General features: G+C 39.5%; 2 protein-coding genes across 3 annotated transcripts; one reads left to right on the forward strand and one right to left on the reverse strand.

Annotated features, from left to right (window-relative positions):
* Nucleotides 1–1,451: 1,451 nt before the first annotated feature.
* LOC144007656 (fibronectin type III domain-containing protein 5b-like) lies at nt 1,452–12,748 on the forward strand. Its single transcript, XM_077507475.1, has 6 exons — nt 1,452–1,760; nt 4,989–5,107; nt 6,142–6,340; nt 6,849–6,938; nt 7,912–8,109; nt 9,570–12,748. Exons 1-5 carry the CDS (start codon nt 1,640–1,642, stop codon nt 8,049–8,051), a joined length of 669 nt encoding a protein of 222 aa, XP_077363601.1. The 5' UTR covers nt 1,452–1,639; the 3' UTR covers nt 8,052–8,109; nt 9,570–12,748.
* Nucleotides 12,749–13,620: 872 nt separating this feature from the next.
* LOC144007430 (low density lipoprotein receptor adapter protein 1-B-like) lies at nt 13,621–21,381 on the reverse strand. 2 transcript variants are annotated; one of them, XM_077507094.1, is made up of 10 exons: nt 21,241–21,381; nt 17,335–17,477; nt 16,975–17,087; nt 16,787–16,901; nt 16,618–16,690; nt 15,475–15,543; nt 15,069–15,187; nt 14,941–14,975; nt 14,607–14,638; nt 13,621–14,329 (listed from the first exon to the last, which is right to left on the reverse strand). In XM_077507094.1, exons 1-10 carry the CDS (start codon nt 21,323–21,325, stop codon nt 14,283–14,285), a joined length of 831 nt encoding a protein of 276 aa, XP_077363220.1. In that variant the 5' UTR covers nt 21,326–21,381; the 3' UTR covers nt 13,621–14,282. The 2 variants fall into 2 exon arrangements, with proteins under 2 accessions (XP_077363220.1, XP_077363221.1); XM_077507095.1 differs by lacking the exon at nt 14,607–14,638.
* Between the last annotated feature and the right edge of the window lie 119 nt (nt 21,382–21,500).

Consider the following 21,500-nt stretch of genomic DNA (forward strand, 5'->3'; position numbering starts at 1 on the left):
TTTCTTGGTGATGTTTTTCCTTTGGCATACTACTTTAAATCTGAGTTCTTTTTTTATTGTGTTTTGAAGCCCTCTGCAAGACGTTAAGTCATATTCTAATTGTTTTGGTTCCTAGTCACTGCCCCGAAGGTATCAACTATAAACTCTCTCTTGATGCAATTTCTTGATTTATACTTGCAGCGGATAGTTATTTCCAAAAAATGTCACATTTTCCTGAAAGATAAACACCCCCTATTACCACAGCTAATGAGTCTAACCGTCAGTCGTATTTACATGCTATAGTCGGACGGTGGTCATCAGGGGAGATTTTGCACATTTGAGTTCAAATGACTCATAAAACTGTCAGCAGCCGAGTGAAGACGTATAACAGCGCTCATCTGGAATCGCTCTTCCAACCTTGAGGCCAGAGAGGAGGTGGGGAAGAGTCTCTGCTGCCTTTCCTCTCCTTGAGGCCATCCAAGAGACTTTCAGATGCCTCTGTTAGGAATGTTAATCATTTATCGATCCTCCCAATTGGTTTCCCTGGATGTCTACGTGTGAGCAATGACGGTCATTCGTTCACATTACGGCAGGGCGCTGTATCCTTCTTTTAAATCCCTCATAAACTGGATATGTTCGACGGAATTTCCACTGGCTGAGCATCAAATTTAACACACTTTCTCCACATTCGGTGAAGTAAAATGGCTAATTTGGACAGTTTCATCAAGGGGTGGACTCATTTTTGTTGCCAGTAACTCAACCAGCTTTTATATCCTTCACTCATGACTCGGGATGTTCGATACCACTTTTTTCAGACCGATACCGATACTCAGACCCTCAGTATTCACCGATACCGATACCAAGTGCCGATACCATTAGTACATTTGATAAATAAATAAAAAAATCACTAAAAAATATTTTTAAACAAAAATACTTTCTTTAGTTTTTGACAAAAAACAGCATAGTCACTCTGCAGTAGTGTTAACGCTCAAAATAAAACGCAAAAATGCTATTTTAGTTTAGGATTCACAATTTTGAAGTATTTCCAATCCGGTGACATGCAACATCGGTCGCTTGTACTCGTCGGCATCACGAGTACTCGATTACTTGAAAAAAGGCTGTTATCGGCCCGATACCGATACCGGTACTCACCCATCCCCACTCATGAACCTTTATTGAGTCAATTTTTGATTAAAGTAGAACTCAAACAGCCACACAAATGTCATTTAGCCTGTTTTATATTATATAAAAATAAAAAGGAGCCTGTTGAGGAACCAAAAACATCTTATTCTCTCTCTCTCTCTCTAATAAATCAAATTTTTGAGGGCCAAAACATGAACAAAAACTCACCATACTTTGCACACTCCTTTGACCTGGCGAAAGACTTCATATTTTAAACTTGTCATAAACGAGCAGAGAGAGAGAGAGAGAGAGAGACAGAGAGAGACTGCACCACTTACATTCTTTTTACTCAGTGCTACGTTCCAACAGCTGGACACTCCTCTTCCTCCTCCTCCTCTTCCTCATTCTCATCCCCATCATCATCCTCATCCTCCTGTGCACCTCGTTACTCTCCTGCTGCGGCGAGCCTCAGTCGACGTCTTCGCCGCAAACGCAAGGAGCTCGGGATGATGGGTGCATCCCGCGGGGGATGCTCTAGATGGGCCACGCAGCGTGGAAAGAGACGCTAGAAGAGGAAGAGGAAGCGGGAGGGATGGTCGGGTCTCTGTGGCGGTCTTTGGTCTTGCTCGGCTTCCTGTGCGTGTCACCCGTTGGAGCTGGTGAGTACAAGACGCTCCTCACATGCAGACGGTCGTGCAGTACTACAACACGTGTTGCTCGAGGGAGCACATGTCCAAGGCTCAAAATGGATTTTAGGAAGGTGTGTGTGTGTACAATGATTGGTAAGCCAAAGTGAGTGATACACACATCAGTTTATTTGAAGCAATTCCTTTTGGATTTAGTATTTGAGGCAAAGTCGATGCATAGCCTATTACAGCAATCTCCAGATACAATGCAAATGTGCCCTGTATAGGTTGTAAACAGCGTTGATATCATAAAACTGGAATGGCTGGTTAGTGCCTCGGTAAGAAGAAGTCAACTGGGGGTTCAGTCGCATAAAACTACAAGAATAAAAGAGAAAAGTCAACATGAAAACAGTCATACTAGTACAGTGGTTCTGAGCCTTGTTGGAGGCACTGAACCACACCATTTTTCTATGCGCATTCATCGAACGCTTCTTTATTGAAAAATAAAATGTGATTTATTTTTCAAATTCAAGTGCGTATAAGGCAACAAAATCACACTCAACTATTTTTCACTTTAAAACAATTCAATTAAATCAAACTTTATTTATATAGCACCTTTCATACATTCAACTCAAAGTGTTGAACAATTAAAACATCAATAATACAACAAAAAGAGAAAGCCATCCCTCTCCCCCATATCCCCATGATCGTACCCACAGACACACACACAAACCATAACATGGCGGGGCACAGAAGAACCCTGTGAGGAGAGGCACCCAGGAGGAGTTCATCCAAACTGAGAGGGATGACGGCCAACCACCACAGGGAGGAATGCCATCCCAGAGACCGCCGGCCCACAGTGACCGCAGCCCGCTCCAAACAGACTGAAGCAAGCCACAGCTCCCCGGGGGCCAAGGGGCCCCCGGGACAACCGCCCACCCGCAGGAGGAGAACAGCCACCCCTACCAGTGTGGAGGCTCCCCCATGAGAAAACACTGGAGCTAAAAACTTAGTAACTAGCAAATAAAATAAAAACATTTAAACACTAAAACAAAACAGTTAAACACTATTAAATAATTTTAAAAATTAATTAATTAATTATGAATTAATTAATAAAAAAAAAATAGCAAATTAACACTTTCTTCCGAAGATGAAACCCAGGGGCAGTAGATATAATGAAAACTGCAGAGGCCCCGGAATTGAACCCTGTGGAACGCCATACGTGTTATTTTACATTTGAAGTCATATTGCACATCTTCATCTGATCTTTTTTTTTTTTTTTCAACATAGAGTTGTAAATGCATGGGAAAATATTTTGTAAATTTATAACATTTTTGTATTGTGAGGAGCCAAGATAAATAAATAAATAAAAAATCGATAAGAATGAGAATAACTAAAAAAAAAAAAGTCTTATTGTAAATAACATACCCTGCTAATAATTGTATATTTTTTGGCTTTTCAATGTGCCACTAATACTCCTTTATATTTCTGTGCTATGTACGTCACAGCTGAAAATATAAATGCATAATATATAAACCGTTGACTCATCCAGAGCGAGCTGCACATTTTGTTCTTTCGGTCCAAATGTGTTGAGAAATGAGATACAATTTCTGATGAGCACTCAGCAGACAGTTTGCACAGTTCATAATAGATTGTGATGTCATATTTTTAAATATCATGCAATTGGTGACAATGTAGTAATAGTGATAATCGTGAAAGTAAATGTGAGGAAATCTGTTTCTTCTACCGTGTGCTGAGATCAGCACTCTCAACGTATCACATGCATGCTTGAACACTGCATCCGCACGCTAGAAAGGCTTCTGGGGGGCCACATGGCGTTTTGTCACCCCTGAAAAAATACAATTGCCTGTGTGTTACGTAATCCAGTTTTCCTCTTGTGCTGTGTCGATGGTGTTAGTATCGAACAGAGAATAGAAACTGGGCGACAGTACATTAGTCTTTGTGGAATACCATTAGTGGAGCTGCATGTGCTTGTGAGGCAATAACTCCTCATCATATGGCGTGCAGTGTCGTGATATGATGCCGTCGTCATGGCGATTCGTGCGAAAGACAGATGACATGCCCAATTGCTGTGTGGTTCAGGCAGGGAAAAGCCATCAAGCAAGAGATAAATCATCAACCTTGTAACCCAAATCCATTTATTCAAACTTTTAATATTTATTGTAGATCTGCGATCCCTTTTGTCTGATTTAAAATCACCTGTCGGGGAAAGTCTCGTCTGTTTGTTCAGCGGAGCTTGCAATGCAAACAACGGTTCGAGTAATCCTTTTACACTGACGTCAAGGGCAGCATGTACTACATGATCGGAACTATTTGTCCCCTTTTGAGAGCTTTAAAGGTGACTATCAAGCTGAGGGATTAATTATTTGATCCTCTCTGGTCATTTAGATTGTTGATTGCTTGTTTTATCGAATATGGTAAACAGAGAGAATGTCAGTCAAAAATGTGTTTTAAAAAATCCATTATCAAATCAATCAACTCTCAACTTCAAAACTCACAAAATGACAATCAAGTGGCCTCTGTCTGGAATTCCGTACAAGATGTTGCCTTGTGTAGCGAGGAAGATCATGAGAACGCCAAGGGAGCACACGGCAGGAACTTGTTGATGATCTGAAATTAATCCAAGTGGGACCTCAGTCACCGAGAAAACGGTTACTGTAGGTAACACACTGTGCTTTAATGGATCTGAATCTTGCAAAATGACTCCGAGAAGGCTAGTAGTAAGGCTAATAACTCTGTGGTGGCTAGGCTAATAAACTACACTTGTGTTCTGACATGTATAACTTTCACAAAAGAAAAACGGAGAAGCCATGCTCATCGCTAAGCTAACTTAAGACTTGCACATTTAACACCAGAATTAAGTGCTTGGGGTGGTGAAGTCCACTTTTCACAGATGTCTGACTGCAACCACAAAGTGGAGAACATACAATTATTGTTCTTTGTTGACAACAACTGCATTCCTTGGCTGCATATTTGTACTTTTGGGGAAACTACGCTGACTGTATAGCACAGTCTAATGTTCAGCATGGTGCGTGACTGCAGTAGAGAAGCAGGAAGATTAAAAGACTAATGAGAAAGCCGGCACTCGCCAAAAGGTCTCTGAGTGCTTCATTACGCTGAACGGAAATGAAAGATCACCTGGTGGGCAGGGAGGCGAAGATCTTCATATTGTTCATGAACAGAAATTTACATGTCATATTATTCCATCCTTTTTTTGCACTCGTTTTGTTGCCGTATCAGACAGCCTGCTGTCAGCTCCGCTCAATGTGACCATTAAGGAGATCGAGGTCAACTCGGCCGTGGTCACATGGGAGACTCTGGAGGGAGACCCTGTCATCGGATTCGCCATCACTCAACAGGTATATCAGACACAGTTATCTATGACTCTTTGGTCTCTCACTAGGGTTAAAATAGTTTGGGAATTATATTTAGCATTACTTTTAATTTTGTTTTTGTTTTTTTTGTTTTTTCAATTTAGTTTGAATTAGTTTTCAGAGCGTTGTTTGTTATTATTTTGAAAATGTTTCGTTTTAGTTTATTTTTTGTTAGTGTTACTAGTTTTATTTTAATTGTGTATTTGTTGTGCACAAGATTTCAAAAACATAAAAAAAAAACAAAGAAAAAAAAAAACACATCCACAAATCAAATACAGGTACTGTAGAACTGTCCACAAACTTTGGAGTACAGTTATTGTGGTGCATAACTACAGAAGCATGGAAGTATGGCGAGTACGTATTTAAAAAAAAAAAAAAAAAAAAAAAATGGGTAAATGTGGGCCAAATGCTTATTATTATTATTATTATTATTATTATTAGTATTATTTTTCACTCGCGCATGCTCTAGCAATACCCCAAAAAAAATGCTGTTTATAGCATTTAGCCTACAAGTATGTTTGAACATATTTGCCATTATTTTCAAACATAAATAAAAAATGTTTACTCCGCATTGGCAGTTCCACGCTTCTGTATATAACCTAAAAGGCTCATGTATTAAATTAATTGACAGAGACCAAAACAATTAAGGACATTTTCACTATAATTATAGTTATTTTTGTAAACGTAGTTTCATGTCAGTTTGTCGTTTTTTTTAAAAGCATTTTCATTTCTCTTTCATTCATTTACGAAAATGTTTCACTAGTTTTCGTTCACTAAAATAACGAAACTCACGCTGTACAGACAGATTACAGTTTTGTACAGATAATTATAAAAAATATACAAAAATATTCTGTTAAAAGTAGACGTACTGTTTCTACTTTCATCAAGTAAAAATAAAAAGACTTTGTGTTGCTCCTGTTGCTTTGTTACCAAGTTGAGTATCCTGTTGCTTTACGTACAACATTTGTAATAATTTGCCTCGCCGGCACGTAAGAACCTCGCTCTTGTGTTTGCCGCAGAAAAAGGACGTGCGCATGATGCGGTTCATCCAGGAGGTGAACACCACCACGCGCTCCTGCGCCTTGTGGGGTCTGGACGAGGACACCGAGTACATCGTTCACGTGCAGAGCATCAGCATGGGCGGCAGCAGTCCCCCCAGTGACCCCGTTCTCTTCCGAACCCCCAAAGAATCCGAGAAGCTGGCGTCCAAGAGTCCCGGTGAGAGACCATAAAAGGAACATAAAAACGACGGTATTTCTTCCAACCGTTTCCAAGGCTACAATTGGGGACATAAATATACTTGCACTGTGCTGTCAATCGAAGTCTTATTTGACATTTCCCGACACAATAAAGCACCATAATTGGCGTCTGTAACCCCCGCCCTCGGGTTCGGCGTACTGTTCTCAAATGCAGAGGAAACGGTTTATCTGCAGCCGCCGCATGCAGTGCTTCCAATTTTATCAGGGCCGACCCAGTTAGAACGTCAAGAGCAGCCGCTTCAGAGGGACCCTGCAAATATTAAACGCTCATCAGCAGCGGGGTGATAAGAGAGGGAAGTAGGGAGCAACATATCTCAAAGAAACATCCCTGAGGGAGGAGAATAGTTTAACGTTTCAAATATACTCTAAAAGCAATGCATAAATACATTGTGCATGGTACATTATTCTTCCATTTTCACTTCCTGTAAATGGTTCTGTGTCCCACTACTTTTACGTTTTCTTCCCAGACGAGCTCACACTGGAGGAAATTGGACAGGCCGCTCAGCTGCGAGCTGGTGAGGTCATCATCATCGCGGTGGTTCTTGTCATGTGGGCAGGTAACCATTCCACACGTACAGTCAAGTCTGTTTAGCTTCATTTTCTACTTTTCTTAACTCTTTTACTGCCGCACGTTATCAAAGAAAAACTTTGATATGACAGAGGCTTTGATCACTGACGAAAAGAGATACGATGCTTCCATCTGCTGGCCATAGTTTAGAGTGTTTTAGATTCCACAACCCATTGACCAGGCAGCGCTGCACTTAGACGTTGCACTAAGAAAAGATTTTTAAAAATTGTTGACGTTATTTTACGTTTATGGCAATATACGTCATGATTTTACTGATCGTTATTAAACGTTTTTGGCGGTCAAAGGGTTAAGTTTCTGCCATCGGTCGTCGTCATACAGGATTACACATAACCTTGACTGATCCGTTTGATTTCTGTTGCTCGGTTGTAGATTATTTCTTTTTCATGACATTCCAAATTATTGGCAGTATCTCTCCTTAATTTTGCATTTCTCCCATAGACAGCTCGCTGATCTTCATGTTTGAGCAAATGCAGTTTTCACAGGTGAAACCCAAAGACAAAAATAAGCACTATCTAATGTTGAAGCAATCTAAAAGGCAGCACCTGAGAAACTATAAACAACCATCAGTCACATTCCAATAGCTACTGAGTTGTTTAACACATCTAGATGATAAATGACCAAATATACAACTAAAACACAGGAATTGGGCTCCCTGTTTGGAGGGGACTGTATATCAATAGTGTCAATAAAAAGCAATATATAACAATGCAAAATGTCCTGTGAGTGTTAATTGCACATGGAGGTGAAGATGGATGGATGCATCAGGAGAAACTTGGCCTCGTGCCTCCACTGCCCATGAATTATTCCACTTCCGCGCCGCCTTGCATCAATCTCCCCATACACATTCCATCTTCTCTCCGCTGCCGTGTTTTTTAATCTCGCCTCTCTGTCTGCATGGTCGACTCTTGACACACGTCAACCCCTTTCCTTTTGTGTCCCAGGCGTGATTGCGCTGTTCTGTCGTCAGTATGACATCATCAAAGACAACGAGCCCAACAACAATAAGGACAAGGCCAAGAATTCGTCGGAGTGCAGCACTCCCGAGCATCCGCAGGGCGGTCTCCTGCGCAGTAACGTTTAACAGACGCTCGCCATCCGCTCACCCTGCAATAACGTCAACCCCTCGAACCTCAGGACAGGTGAGGACTGCTGCTCGTTTCCACCATAAAATAGTATACATTAATTCTGATGAACGTTATCATCTAAGAATAAAGTCGGAGTCATGATTTGTGTTTTTGTTTAGATTTGCATTTGGTTTTGTTTCTTGTTATGGTTCTTTTTGTCCTGTTAAGTTTATTGTTTGCACCTGTGCTACCTCATGTCTTCCAATCAGCTCCCTCAGCCACTTGTCTCATGTCCAGGTGTTTCTCAATGTATCGTTAGTTTGGTTCTATTTAAATCCCTCCTTCTGCTCACTCTTGTTTTTTTTTTTTGATCATTTGTTTGCTTTCACTCGTAGTCGCTGTCAGTTGTCGTGTGTATGTGTCCATGAACTATTTGTTTTGGGCTTTCATTAACGTCATTTCAAAGAGCCTTGTTTTCCTTTTGCGCTTTGGTAATTAAACGTTTTTGTGAGCACACTTTCCTTGCCTGACTGCTTCCTACATTTGGGCCCTTAACCCTGCCTATTTCGTAACAATCACTTGTAACACATATCCATGCACTGTAGGGGGGAGAAAAAAAACCTACACATTTGGAGTTGTCTTGTCATCTGAATCTAAATGTAGCAAATCATTTAGCATCCTAATTAGCATGAAATGTTTCAGTCTTTTATCAGAAACTTCAGAAACTGGTACAGTAGTTGTAATTTTAGCATTATGATTAGCACAAGCTATTTTTTTCTTAACTTTTAAATCAATTGCATATTTTTAGAAACAGTGTACATTATTTTTAAAATGTCTTGAAAAAAAATCTATAAAAAAATTAAAGTAATACAAAGAAAATAAAATTATATATTTTCTATTTTCACAAGTATTTATTTTCAAAACAAAACATTATTTACAGTAATTTATACCAGACATGTCCACAGAGCTCACAATCTAACTGCCTGCGCTTCGATTAAATCCATAGAAATTGTGTTACACTCCCTGCGCCACAACTTAGACCTGCTTTGAGCTAGAGCAAGGGTAGGCGGGGCTAAAAGAAAACACTTTAGGTCCGCCGGAACGCTTAGCGAGGCCAAATTCCCAAACATGGTAAACTAGAAAATGAAGATGCGCCAGTTTTTACTCTGAGGATAATCGATTTGTTTGTTACATTCATATTCAGATGCATTAATATATGAAAAATTATGGAAAGTCATTGCCTGAAGATAAAAAAAAAAAAACTTCTGCAGCACAATGTAATGAATTTTATTCTCCTCCCGTTTCGTGTAAACCCGTTTTGGGTCGTAATTGTAACAAGCAAATTGGGAGGGAAACAATCTCCTTGGCTGAGGTAATACAATCCTTCACTGTCTACTTAATAAATATTCCAGCGTTATCTTTGCAAGCAGGATTAATGGTAAACCCTTGAATAAGCTTAAGGGGAGAAAAAAAAAAGATAAGCCAACTCAAAGATGATTATAGAATTGCTTCCAGTGCATTTTCTTCTGTTTCAGAGCCTGAGAGCCATTCTGCAGCCAAACATGCTGGAATACACATTCAACGTTCAACTCCTCTTGGCACAATGAAGAATTGTTGGGCAAACCTCCGAACAAGTGGAAGCAAACGCTTCCAACAGGGGAACAATGGAGGATAAATCACATTTTGTTGTGATCAAAAGCAGCTGTTACGGTTGCATACCGTTTGACTTGGATCCAAAATCCAATCCCTGATTGCCCCATCTGTTGTTTTTTTGGGCTGTTGCCCTCCATCGGCCTTTTGCGTCGCCACTGAGGGTGATGCATCTCCTCGCCATCTTTCAGGCTTGTGGGAGCCCTTGACATTTGGGGGATAAAATGTGACAAGGTTTTTTACAGCACACCGTATTTCCCTTCTACGAGCGGCTGTCCGACGGCGACCGTGACTCACGCCGATTCTGATGATCGTTAAGGGAATCCGTCATAAAGTGACGTCTCACTACTTTTTAAATGCACTTTGATGTCCAGAAGTGAACTTCTACGCTTATAAACTTTTGAATGGCCCACACTGGATGGAGAATGACGGAGGTTGATTGCACTCTCAACGCAATAGGACATGTTATAGGGATCGGGATGGGAATAATTCATTCAAAAGGCATGATAGGCTATGCATAATGGAAAAGTTCTGATGGAGCTTAATAAGGATGTAGAACATGCACTCAACCTCACTTTGCAGCCTAAAGGAATCCAAACAGCAAAGAAAACGGAGTGACAATGATTTCAGTTTTTATTTTTGTTACATTGTGGCATTGATATGATCAACACTATGCTATCTACAGTATATTTGTGTATGAATTCTTGTTCTTCAGTGAAACCAAATGTATTTACAGAAGCCGGTAGAGAATTGTGCTATGAGGATACCAAATAATATTCACTTATACTGAAATGGGGAGTCAGTTGCTCCTTTGGGCACCCTAATAGAATAATTAATGCACACAGTTGTCTTACAGAAGACTAAAAAGTCACCAGTAAGATAGTCGTTCTACTAGTGCACCCTCGTCAACAGTATTGAAAAACACTCCAAGTAGTATATAGTTATTCTACTAGTGCTCTCTTGTCAACTAGTCTACTACTGTCTACTAGTGGGCTGAACTGCAAAAAATGTATCATTTGACGTCTTTTTACGTCAATGGCAGTGAATGAGTTAAACATGGTAAAAATCAATGAAGCAATTATAAATTGTTGATATAATGTTACTTATTGAAAAATTCTAACAGTCACAAGGCAAATAGTGACCCCTGTGTGCCACTATAATAGATATGCCTCTCCACTGAGCAGCAGCTGATCCCAACTTGACATTCTGAACAATCGGTCGTCAACTGACCACACTTAACAACCATTAATGTGATGTTTTCACTTTTTTTTTTCCCATTAATAATTAACCATGAATTAATGTGATGTATTCACAAATTGGACGTTGACACAAAGAAACAAGTAGATGAAACTATTTTTATTTCTGGAACTGAATTATTAGCTGCAAATTTGTGTCTTTGCATAGCTAGAAATGTTTAATACACCCTCCTTTTTTTTCTGTTTAAACAGCATTAAAAAAACATTTTTTAGTATTTGCCGCGGGCCGCCAAAAAATGGATGGCAGGCCGCAAATGGCCCCCGGGCCGTGGTTTGGACACCCCTGCTATAGAGCATGATAGTCATTATACTAGTGCACCTAACCCAAATAATTCTATTAGTTAGCATAGTTATAGAGTACTGGAAGAAACTGTATGAGTAAGACAGGGTGAGGTGGTGCCGTGGAAAATTCTACTAGTGCCCCTAAGTTGCCCTACTAATGTGCTCGAGTTATGGCACTAGTGGCAATTGTAAGACATTTTACTACTGTATCCCCAGTTGTTCTACTAGTGGGCATAACTGTCATACAGTACTAGAAAAAAGAAACTGGTGCTCTAGTCATTTTACTAGTGTCCCCTCGTCATCCACTAGATCCAACTGTAAGACAGTCGTTTTACTAGTGCACGTCATTCATTGTACTCGTCCGTATTACTGTCATTCAGTAGGGGGAAAAAAACACTTATAATACAAAATTGGAAAAAGGCAGTAGTGCTTGAGACATTTTACTAGTGTCTGCTAATCATCTTGCTAATGTGCCCTACTTAATCAACTAGTTCCACTAGATGCACTTGTTAAAGTCATTTTACTAGTGCAGCCCAGTTATTCTACTAGTGTGCATATGGTAGTACAAAAAGTCACTAGTAAGACAGTCTACTATTGTGCCCTAGTATATCTATGGCACACAAGACATTCTACTAGTGTAAATAATTGTCATACATTAGTGGAAAAACAGCACTAGTAAGACACTGTACTAGAGCCCCCTTGTCGTTCCACTTGTGCGCTGAATTGGCTTACTAGTGAGGTCAAATAGCATACTTGTACATGGACAAGCGCTAGTAGGATACCCAATAAATGCTGAAGTGGCTTGCCATCACCTCGTGCTTACTTTCTATTGTGTCTCTGTGAGTCACCATTCAGCCTCCCTCCCGTTTCTCATTATCGCCACTCGGGACTGCGACTCCCATTAGCCGCCTTCTCTGGCCTCCACATCAGCGCTTTTCTGCCTCATTTGCCCTCAGCGCCAAAGTCCTTTTTTTGTTGTTTTTCGCACCGACTGACCACGTAGTTGTCAACAAAATCTGCCATGGCAAGAGCTAATACATGTTTTTTTGTTTTTGTTTTTTCAGTGGCAGGTTTGAGTGATTTTATCTTTGTCAAGGCACAATTATGACAGAACGGGAAGCCTGGCGGTCCACTATGTAGTGCCCCAAGTTTCTTAGATAGAAAAAAGGAAACATGAGGAAAGGGGGGGGGTACAGTATTGATCTCGAAAAAATATATTCAAAAATTTGAAATTTTGGTACAGATTTTTCGTTGAAGTTTCATTGTGTTGGAGCAAGTTAGGCAAAATGGAATGTACTACAGAGGAACTGCTGTTGTAGAAAGAACACTTCACTTATTTAAAAAAAAAAAAAAGTTTTAAAAAATGCTCTTGACATAAGCATAGCAATCGGTATGAATTTTAAACATCGTAAAACAATTTCAATGAATTAATTTTCTCCATTGTCGAGTGAGGAATTAAATTCAAAGGCCCATCTTATTTTCCAAGAAAATGTGAATGTCCAAGTATGTACTGTATTACATGATCAAGAAATAAATATTTTCAACGTACCCTTTTGTGTTTTTTGTTGTTGTTTTTTTTGTTTTTTTTTTGATTGACGAGAAATGTCAGTGTTGCCAGCAAACAAAAACACTACAAGGCACCTGTGTTGATGTTTTTGGACTTCCTTTGTACCATTTTTAAACACGTCTCTCACTTGACCTTTGAGGCCTCTGCGCCTCATCGACATTTAAATGCACCACACAGCTACGACTAGTAAGCATTTGTCCATCCTCTTAAGAGAAAAAGTGCACTTTTTGGTCTTTCTGCTCCTTCCCGCTTTGCCTTCCATTAAACCAAGCGTGAGGGAGGCATGTTAAATAATGCAGGTGGTTAAGTAAGAAGGTTAGGACACGATGTCCCTGACAAACTGATTGGCTGAGACTGAGCATGTGTGAGGCAGAGATCACGTGACTTCCAGCCTCCCAGAATCGAGTCCATAACTTGACGAGACAACATGATTTCTATAAGGAAAGGTCCATGTGTTAGTATGCTCTTTGTCTTCTTTTGCCATTACAGTGCAATAGTTATGTTTTTTCCAGTAACTACTAGAGCCACTTTTGAGAACAATAGTAAAACTTACTGGTAAGCTCCAGTTGCTGCAATACAGTTAATAATAGTGAAAGGTAAGTATAATGTCAATCAGTGATTTAAAAAAAAAAACAACTTCACATTTTGTTTGATCTCCATCTCTCCGGTACAACATTGCCACCTGGAGGTCAAAAAGTGAGCTGCACTTTTGTTCATCTTCATCTTTTTTTCTTTTTTTTTGGAGGGGGGGAGTAACCTCAGTAATTATATATCGAAGATAATAGAGAGAAAAAAAATGCATTATTAGATTACTGACAGAATTACTCAACATTTTTTTTCCGAAATATTTTTATTAGTTGATAAACAAATCAATGTCTCAATCATGTTAATCATACAAAAACATTTTGAGAACTTTTTTTTTAAGTATTCTGATTTTCTGCTTAGGCCAAAGCCATGTCTAATTACAAACAAAATGCTTTAGGGCAAAAGTTTGGCTTCTTGAGGCCAAGAAACTAGATTGAATTGAGCGGAGAAGCTTCAATTAGTCAGGCCATAGCCTTGTCTAAAAAAAAAAAAAAATAAAAAAAATAAAAAAATAAAACGTTTTGGCACCATCTTGTGGCACCCGTGACCATTATGTGATCACATTCGCCAAGGAAAGATACAATTGGTGACCCCGATGTGATCAGTAATATTAAAATTCATCCTTACTGAAATCATTTTTGCATTGACACGGATGGAGATGATTATTTTGTCTGTAGCACCAAAACAAGACAAAGTTATTTTTACTTGGGTGATTTAATGTCGCCATCCCATGTCGTGCCCAGAAATACATTACAATTCATATTAGCGCTTATAATAAACAATTAAGCCATATGAAGTCACTGTGCATACACGTGAAGATGACCCTTGTGCAAAAGCCGAGGACGTCATTCCCAAAGAAGGCGCAGGGCTTGTTTCCATGGGCATTGTCCACAGTCAGTCTCGGGGCATCAGCCCAACGTCCAAGATTTGGGGGTTAGTACGCGACACGGCCAGTCTGAGGGGGACAATGCAAACGTCACATGTTAATAAAACATTGAGTCCCTGTTGAAGGGAACTGAATATGCTGCAATCAAATCAGATTGTATTTCAAAATGTGACAATGAGGATTCTTTTACTTCAGATTCTTTTCCTCATTTTTCAGGAAATGAGGGCAAAAATGAATTGAATCAGAGCATAAAAGCGAAGTTAAGATGCACAAATTTGAGGTACAAAGTGATTTGTGTTGATCACTGAGATTACGACGCGACATTGCTGACAATACTCAACGTCACCTGGAACTGAACCAGAGCTGTCCAGAGCACAGCTGAAGACACAAACATACCAAAGTTTAGCTCGGAAAGGCATTTCATGGTTTGTGAGGTGGTGTTGTACAATTCTTATCTTCAATTGTGCCTCTTTGACAAAGCAGCAGTTTGAAATTACCAATTAAAATGAATTTTAAAAAATTATTTACTATGTATTGTGCAGTAGTACACAGAAAAATCAACAGCATTGGGGCCAAGCAAAATAAGATCCAACATGAGAATATTTTGAAGCAGATTTTCAGATTCAATTACCAAGGGTTAGTTTTGCCAAATACTAAAACACTCAACACGCTAAACTCACTTGGAAAAGGCTTCGTCCAAATCATCTTCTCGTTCCTACATTTGGAGAGAAGAAGAAGAAGAAAAAAACAGTTTTATATGCTTGGACATCACAAAGTAACTGTGCGTAACTGTGTCGTTATATTTTACCCAGGATGGATTATTATTACTCTTAGACGTCCTTTGATTGTCCATCTGGTCAACGTTCCCATTGGTCTCTGCTACCAACCTGTCCTCACTGTCCAATAGGTTGACCATGGCAACAACGTCTTGCAGGATAGACAAGAAAATGCAGAAAATAAGTTTGTTTGTTTTTTCTATTCCCTTGTGGCATCACACAGTCTGGATACTTTCCCCAGTAGGCTCTTGGTTTGAAATAACTTTTATTCTGAAATAAACATTTTAATGAATTTGACAGACTAAAAATCATTATTTCATATTTCGTACACGCTTGCGTTGTCTGCTGCCACACCGGTCAAGAGCATTGACAATGTCGGTCAGGAAAATAGAGCCCAATGCGTCTTAATGTTTTGGTGTTTGGTGGACGCAGTTTTACCTTTGGGGCTGGAGGATCTCTCGGTCTGGGAACTACTGCTTGAACCGGACTGGACTCGTCTTCCTTTCTCTAAAACATAGACAAGAAAGACCTGTAAAATCCACTCATGTTGTTTTTGGGGTGTTTTTAGCAGATTAGATCAAATAAATCAGTCTTGACAAACATATTCAAAATTTGGTGAAAATGCTCAAATATTACCTGATTATCGGTATCCATCCATTTTCTGAACCGTTTGCTCCTCGCAAAGGTCGCGGGGGGTGCTGGAGCCTAACTCAGCTGGCTTTGAGCAGTAGGCGGGGTACACCCTGGACTGGTTGCCAGCCAATCGCAGGGCACACAGAGACGAACAACCATCCACACTCACAAGCACACCTAGGGACAATTCGGAGCACCCAATTAACCTGCCATGCATGTCTTTGGAATGTGGGAGGAGACTGGAGTACCCGGAGAAGACCCACGCAGGCACAGGGAGAACATGCAAACTCCACTCAGGAAGGCTGGACTCAAACTCGAGTCCTCAGTACTGCGAGGCGGACGTACTAACCACTCCCACCGTGCCGCTGACTATCGGTATGAAAATACATAATTAACACTTTGACCGCCAAAAACGTTTAATAACGTTTAGTAAAATCATGATGTATGCCGCCATAAACGTTATTTATTTTTTTTCTCAATATATCAGTGGTCAGTGCAACGTCCAAGTGCAGCGCAGCCGGGTCAATGAGTTGTGAAATCCAAAACACCCACTAACTATGGCCAGCAGATGGCAGCGGTAGCTGCTCAGGCCCTAACTAGAGCTGCAAATTACAATGAAACATGACGAAATCTGATGAAATAGAACGTTTTCAAGGCTGACGTGAATGATCAAAGCCTCTGTAGCATTAAACCTAATTTGATGGCGCGTCACTAAACAAAAAATAGTATCAAAGTCACTGTTGTGGAAAAAATGTTGTTTATGTAGCAAAAGAACACAATATTCTGTTTGCTTCGAAAAATGAGTTAAAATGCTCAAAATCCGTTGGCATTGGTTTTTTTTTTTGGTTTTTTTTTGTTTTTAATAAAGTGTGGCAGTAAAAGAGTTAAGTTTAAAGATCATTGATCCTGGCAGTGCTACGGGTCCACTCCAACGAGTCTCAGGCTTACCTTCCCGGGTCACTTGCCAAAGTTCAAAAGCGAGTCCGAAGGCCTGAGCGACTGTCAAAGCTACAGCCTGAGCCTACGGAAGAAAACATACACACACTTGTATAACAACACATTTATGTCAACCAATTATGACAACTAACATAACTCATAACGAAAGCACCATTCTCACCTCTTTCCTCTTGGAGCACAGGTAAGCATGGCACTCGAGTGTCCCGTTGAAGGTGTTTTGGGCGATAAATGCAAACACTCGCTCATGCACTTTGTCCACTGTGCAGTAGGATATTCTGCAGGCCCGTGGTGAGAAGTTAAGACAAATATAATAGCACAGCATGATAATTTGTGCAGTTCTGCACACACCTGTATATGGAGATGTTTTCAAGACAGTTGTCGGTGGAACTGTCATAGAGAGTGATCCCTTGAGGAGTCACTTTAAGATAGACTTTGGTTGCTTTCTTCCCACTGATTTTAGCCTGCCACACAAAACATTTTATTACACTTTGATGTCAGTCTTACTATACATTTTGGTGGCAAAGGACAAAGAGCCATAACCTTTCTGACCATTTGACCAAAGAAACGCGAATGAGAAAACGGTAAATTTATATTTTATTGACAAACAATCTAAAATGTTTTCTCCAGTTGGTGCGCAAAGGGATGCAATTAAAAAACTAGCAGCACACGCCCAACCTGAGAGGTTGACTTCAAATATTTCACTCTTACCGTGGCAACAATCCTCTTCACTGCTGCGGCTGCCAGTTCCTCGCCTTTGGGCTGGTCAACTAAGGTCATGCCGAGGTGACGGAGTCTAAAGGTCATCCCATCCAGGATGGCCTCTTTCGTGTCAGTCCAGTTCTCTGGAAGCTCTTCGCAATGTAAAATGAAGACAACGTGTAACAAGTCATATTTTTGGTGCAAAATCAATCTGCATGGTATTTATTACTTTGTTTTTCTCAATTAGACACATCACTGACATGAGCTTTGTTTTTGTAGAGACAGATTAAATTAGATGTTTTGTGTGTATTATTTAATCTTTTTATCAAATGCATAACAGAATACAACTTTTTAAGTCATATGGTTTTTGCTGAGCAAGTCTGTAGTCTTAAAATTGGTGACTTAAGTCACCAGTAGCTTGAGTAAGTAACTTGAGCCCCCCACCTCTATAACAGCGATTGCTGAATGAAAAAATGCGTAAATACATTTTTTTATATTTTGTCATTCACTCCCAAAAATGTATTTACACATTTTTTTATTTTATTTTATTTATGCAAGAGCATACAAAAGACTTTGATGCAGCTTCTGACATGAAGAGGTGGCCAAACACAATGGTAGTTACCACGAAAATGGCCATAAGGTGGCAGCAGAGTATAAGAGATCAGCCAGGGTCACGTTGTAACAAGCTCTTTTTGACAGTGTTTTCACCAGGAATGCGAATAATGATTAACCTTAATGGTATTTTCTAATGCTAAATGCTGCAAAACTGAAAGAGATACAAATATACTTTTTTTTTCCAGGATGAAAGAACAGACTCTAATCTTTATTTATGTAGGTTCCATGTTTTTATAGCAATAGAACACAATATTCTGTGGGCCTTGCAAAATCAATCAGCAATCCATTAACGAAAGGGGCTACTTCAGAAAATGACCCGGAGTATAAATTTGTCATTATTTCACCTACCTACAGAAACATTTTTTTTAAGTTGTAGTAGTAGTAAACAGCTTGAGTTGAGCTAATTTATCTACTCCCTCTACTCAATTTAGAGGAAGCGGGGACATCATATCTAGGTCAGAGGTTTTGCCAGTGTACTGTAAAGTCAATACCTTCAAAAACAACATATAGACCAGCACAGTTAAAGTCAAAGAGTTGGGAGCATGTAGGATGCGTGTTATCACATTTCTGAAATCAACACATTGGGCGTCTCAAAGTGGCAAAAGAGTGAGGAGAAGTATGTAGTAACTGCTGAAGAAGCAGCTGTGTGTTTTCTTATCTGTTCTGGTACCGCCTGGCCCTGACCTTGGATCTGTGTTTACGTACATTTCCTCAGAGCAAGAGAGTCGGGGAAACTGGTGTTCGGGGGGGGGGGGGGGGGGGGTAGGCTTGAGCAGAAAAACAACCCAATTAAGTACCATGACATTACCAATTCCTCAGGTGCATGTTTCTTCACAGCTACAAATTAAGAAGTATGGAAGCATGTTGCATTCACTTAAGAAAAAAAAGAAAGAAAAAAAACTCCTGTTTTTCTGACAGCTTTTTGGGGGGAACTTTGTTTTTTGTTTATTTTTTTAATTATTATTTTCTGCTTTTCTGATTTTTTTTCTTGCTTTAGTGTATTTTTTTCTGTCATTAAACATTGGAAAAACATGGGGCAGATATTCGAGAAAAAACAGGAGGAAAAAAAATACTCAGAAAAACAAAATTTTCAGAAAATCGGGGGCAGGAGAATATTAAAAAATATATATATATAAAATTACTCCAAAAAAACAGAAGCTGGTGCTCTGTTTTTCGGAGAAATTATTATTATATATATTTTTTTACCTCTGTTTCAGATCCGTTAATGGCGGACACATTACTGCATAACTCCAATGTACCTTCAACTATATCACTAACTGCCCCCCCTTCTCTTCTGAATATATTTTTTCTCTTTTTGAGCAATGTTTCTTCATTTTTTTTTTCCTGAATAAATGTTTTCCCGGTTTTGTTTGTTTGTTTGTTTGTTTGTTTGTTTTTTATAAAACAGGAAAAAAATATTCAGAAAAACAGATAATTAAAAAATTACACACACACAAAAAAAAACAAAGCTCCCAAAAAAAGAGAAAAACAAGAGGGTTTTTTCCACACAAATGAAGGGGTGAAAAGCCACAAACATCATCTCGACCTTTAATGTATCAATGGTATTTATGTCATCACATCAGCTGGCAGCAAAAGAGACGTGATTATCGATAAGCTAAGATAAATTGTACCTAAATAAATGTTTTCAAACAAACAATTCTCATCTTAATGAGGGTAAGCGTTTTAGCAAATGGATCAAACTTTTTTTTAATCCTTTTAACAAGACTGGCAGAAGCACTTTAGTAACATCCTCTTACAGGAAGCTGAAGGTCAGCGGCAGCACAAACCAGTGTAAACATACATGTGCTAGCAGCTAAAATAAACTCACACCACAAAAAAAAGAAGCAAGCGACTATTATTTCTCCATCAATTTTGACTCTGGAGCATCTATTTCCTTGCTGGTCCAAAAGGGCAGACACTTGGCTGAACACACAATCGTCATGGCAACCATCAACTGTGTCTATACACTACTGGAGCCAAACGTTTTTTTTGGTTTTTTTTTAAACAAACGTTCAAACATGCCATAAGTCAAAGTAAATGTATGCTACCAAGGCACAAAGTACAGATTAACACACATATTTACCACTGAAAGTGGATTACAAGTGAACTAATGTAATCCCGGTATTGAAATGCTGGAACTGAACTTCATAAACAGTCGGTGTTGTTCAATATGCGTTAATGAGCCAACCATGAATAAAACAAAACAAAACACTACAAGTACTTTGTAACTTTACACAACTTGGGCTCAGTTCACACCTAGGTAGTCTGCTACGGTCAATTTGGGTCGAAGCTGGCGAGGAATGCGTTCCCAGAAGCCCAATCCTGTTGTAATCTTATACCACAATGTGCTGCTTCGACAACAAGTGGGTCACTTGCCGCTTTTACCAGGAATCCATAATTCCTCTAATAATCTCTTTGAACAACACAATTACACCAAAACGCCTCCTTCAAATGAGAACATTCAGCCAATTACAGGAAAACGCTACATAAGGGGTTGATTTGCAACCGTGGTACTGGCATTTGAATAACACAGTGCTATTATTATTATTATTATTATTAGTATTATTATTATTATTATTAGAAATGATCAAAAACCATATTGATTATTAACGACTTGGTGGGGGCCTTGCAGCATTATGTCGCCTCAAGAGTCACAGTCTGTATGTGTTTTGTTTTGATTACTTTTATTAATGAAAGCTTTTTATCTTGTCGCGGTCATGGGCTTGGCATGATGAAAGACTGATGTGCCATTTTTTTTCTATCAAATTAAACTAGTAGGGATTTCAAATGATTAAGTTGAGGTGTTGTGTTGATGAGATATGATCGAATTTAATGATGCCGTGTCAACATGGCATTTTTTTTAATTTTTGACAAGTATTGCTTTTGGAAATGTAAAACTTTTCATCCAACAGCATTTATTTTGAGTGGGGATGAATCTGTTTGCAAATCTGACCCAGGGTTGTGCCAGTTTATATACCGGTTAATATTTATTCCCAGTGAGAATCAAGTAAGATTTAGCTCACTGGACAGACCTCTGACCCCACAAAACTGGACTGGGACCCCTGAGCAGGGCAATAAAATCAATGCCTGCCCAATTTGAGACCCTCACCTCTGACCTTGTATCAGTCAAATGAGATGCATCTGTAATTGAAAAAAATAAACTCAACAACTAGGCAATAAATAGCAAGTGACTACATCAGGAAAATCTGTTTATTATTTAAAGGGGCACTCTCCATTAAAGACTAAGGGGGTTACTGTCTATGCATGCAAGTGGGAAAAAAAATGTAGGCTACAACTTACTTCTGTGTCTTCTGGCAGTCCAAGACTGTTTAGCCGCACTAGGTCTTCGGATAATGGCTCTCCCAGCTGACTTGAAGGCATCCATCGGCGCGCAACGTGCAGCAAAGTCCGGAGAAGTTTCACAAATGTTGGCCGGAGAACTGTTGGGGGCAAGCGCGTCCTTCTGGTGCCTTCAGGGACTGTCAGAAATCTTACAACCCACAGTGAGAGACACAACAGAGTTACTTTAGATTTTAAAACTAAGTTATCATGGTTCGTTC

The sequence above is a fragment of the Festucalex cinctus genome, chromosome 19 (assembly GCF_051991245.1).
Source record: "Festucalex cinctus isolate MCC-2025b chromosome 19, RoL_Fcin_1.0, whole genome shotgun sequence".
Taxonomy (NCBI): Eukaryota; Metazoa; Chordata; class Actinopteri; order Syngnathiformes; family Syngnathidae; genus Festucalex; species Festucalex cinctus.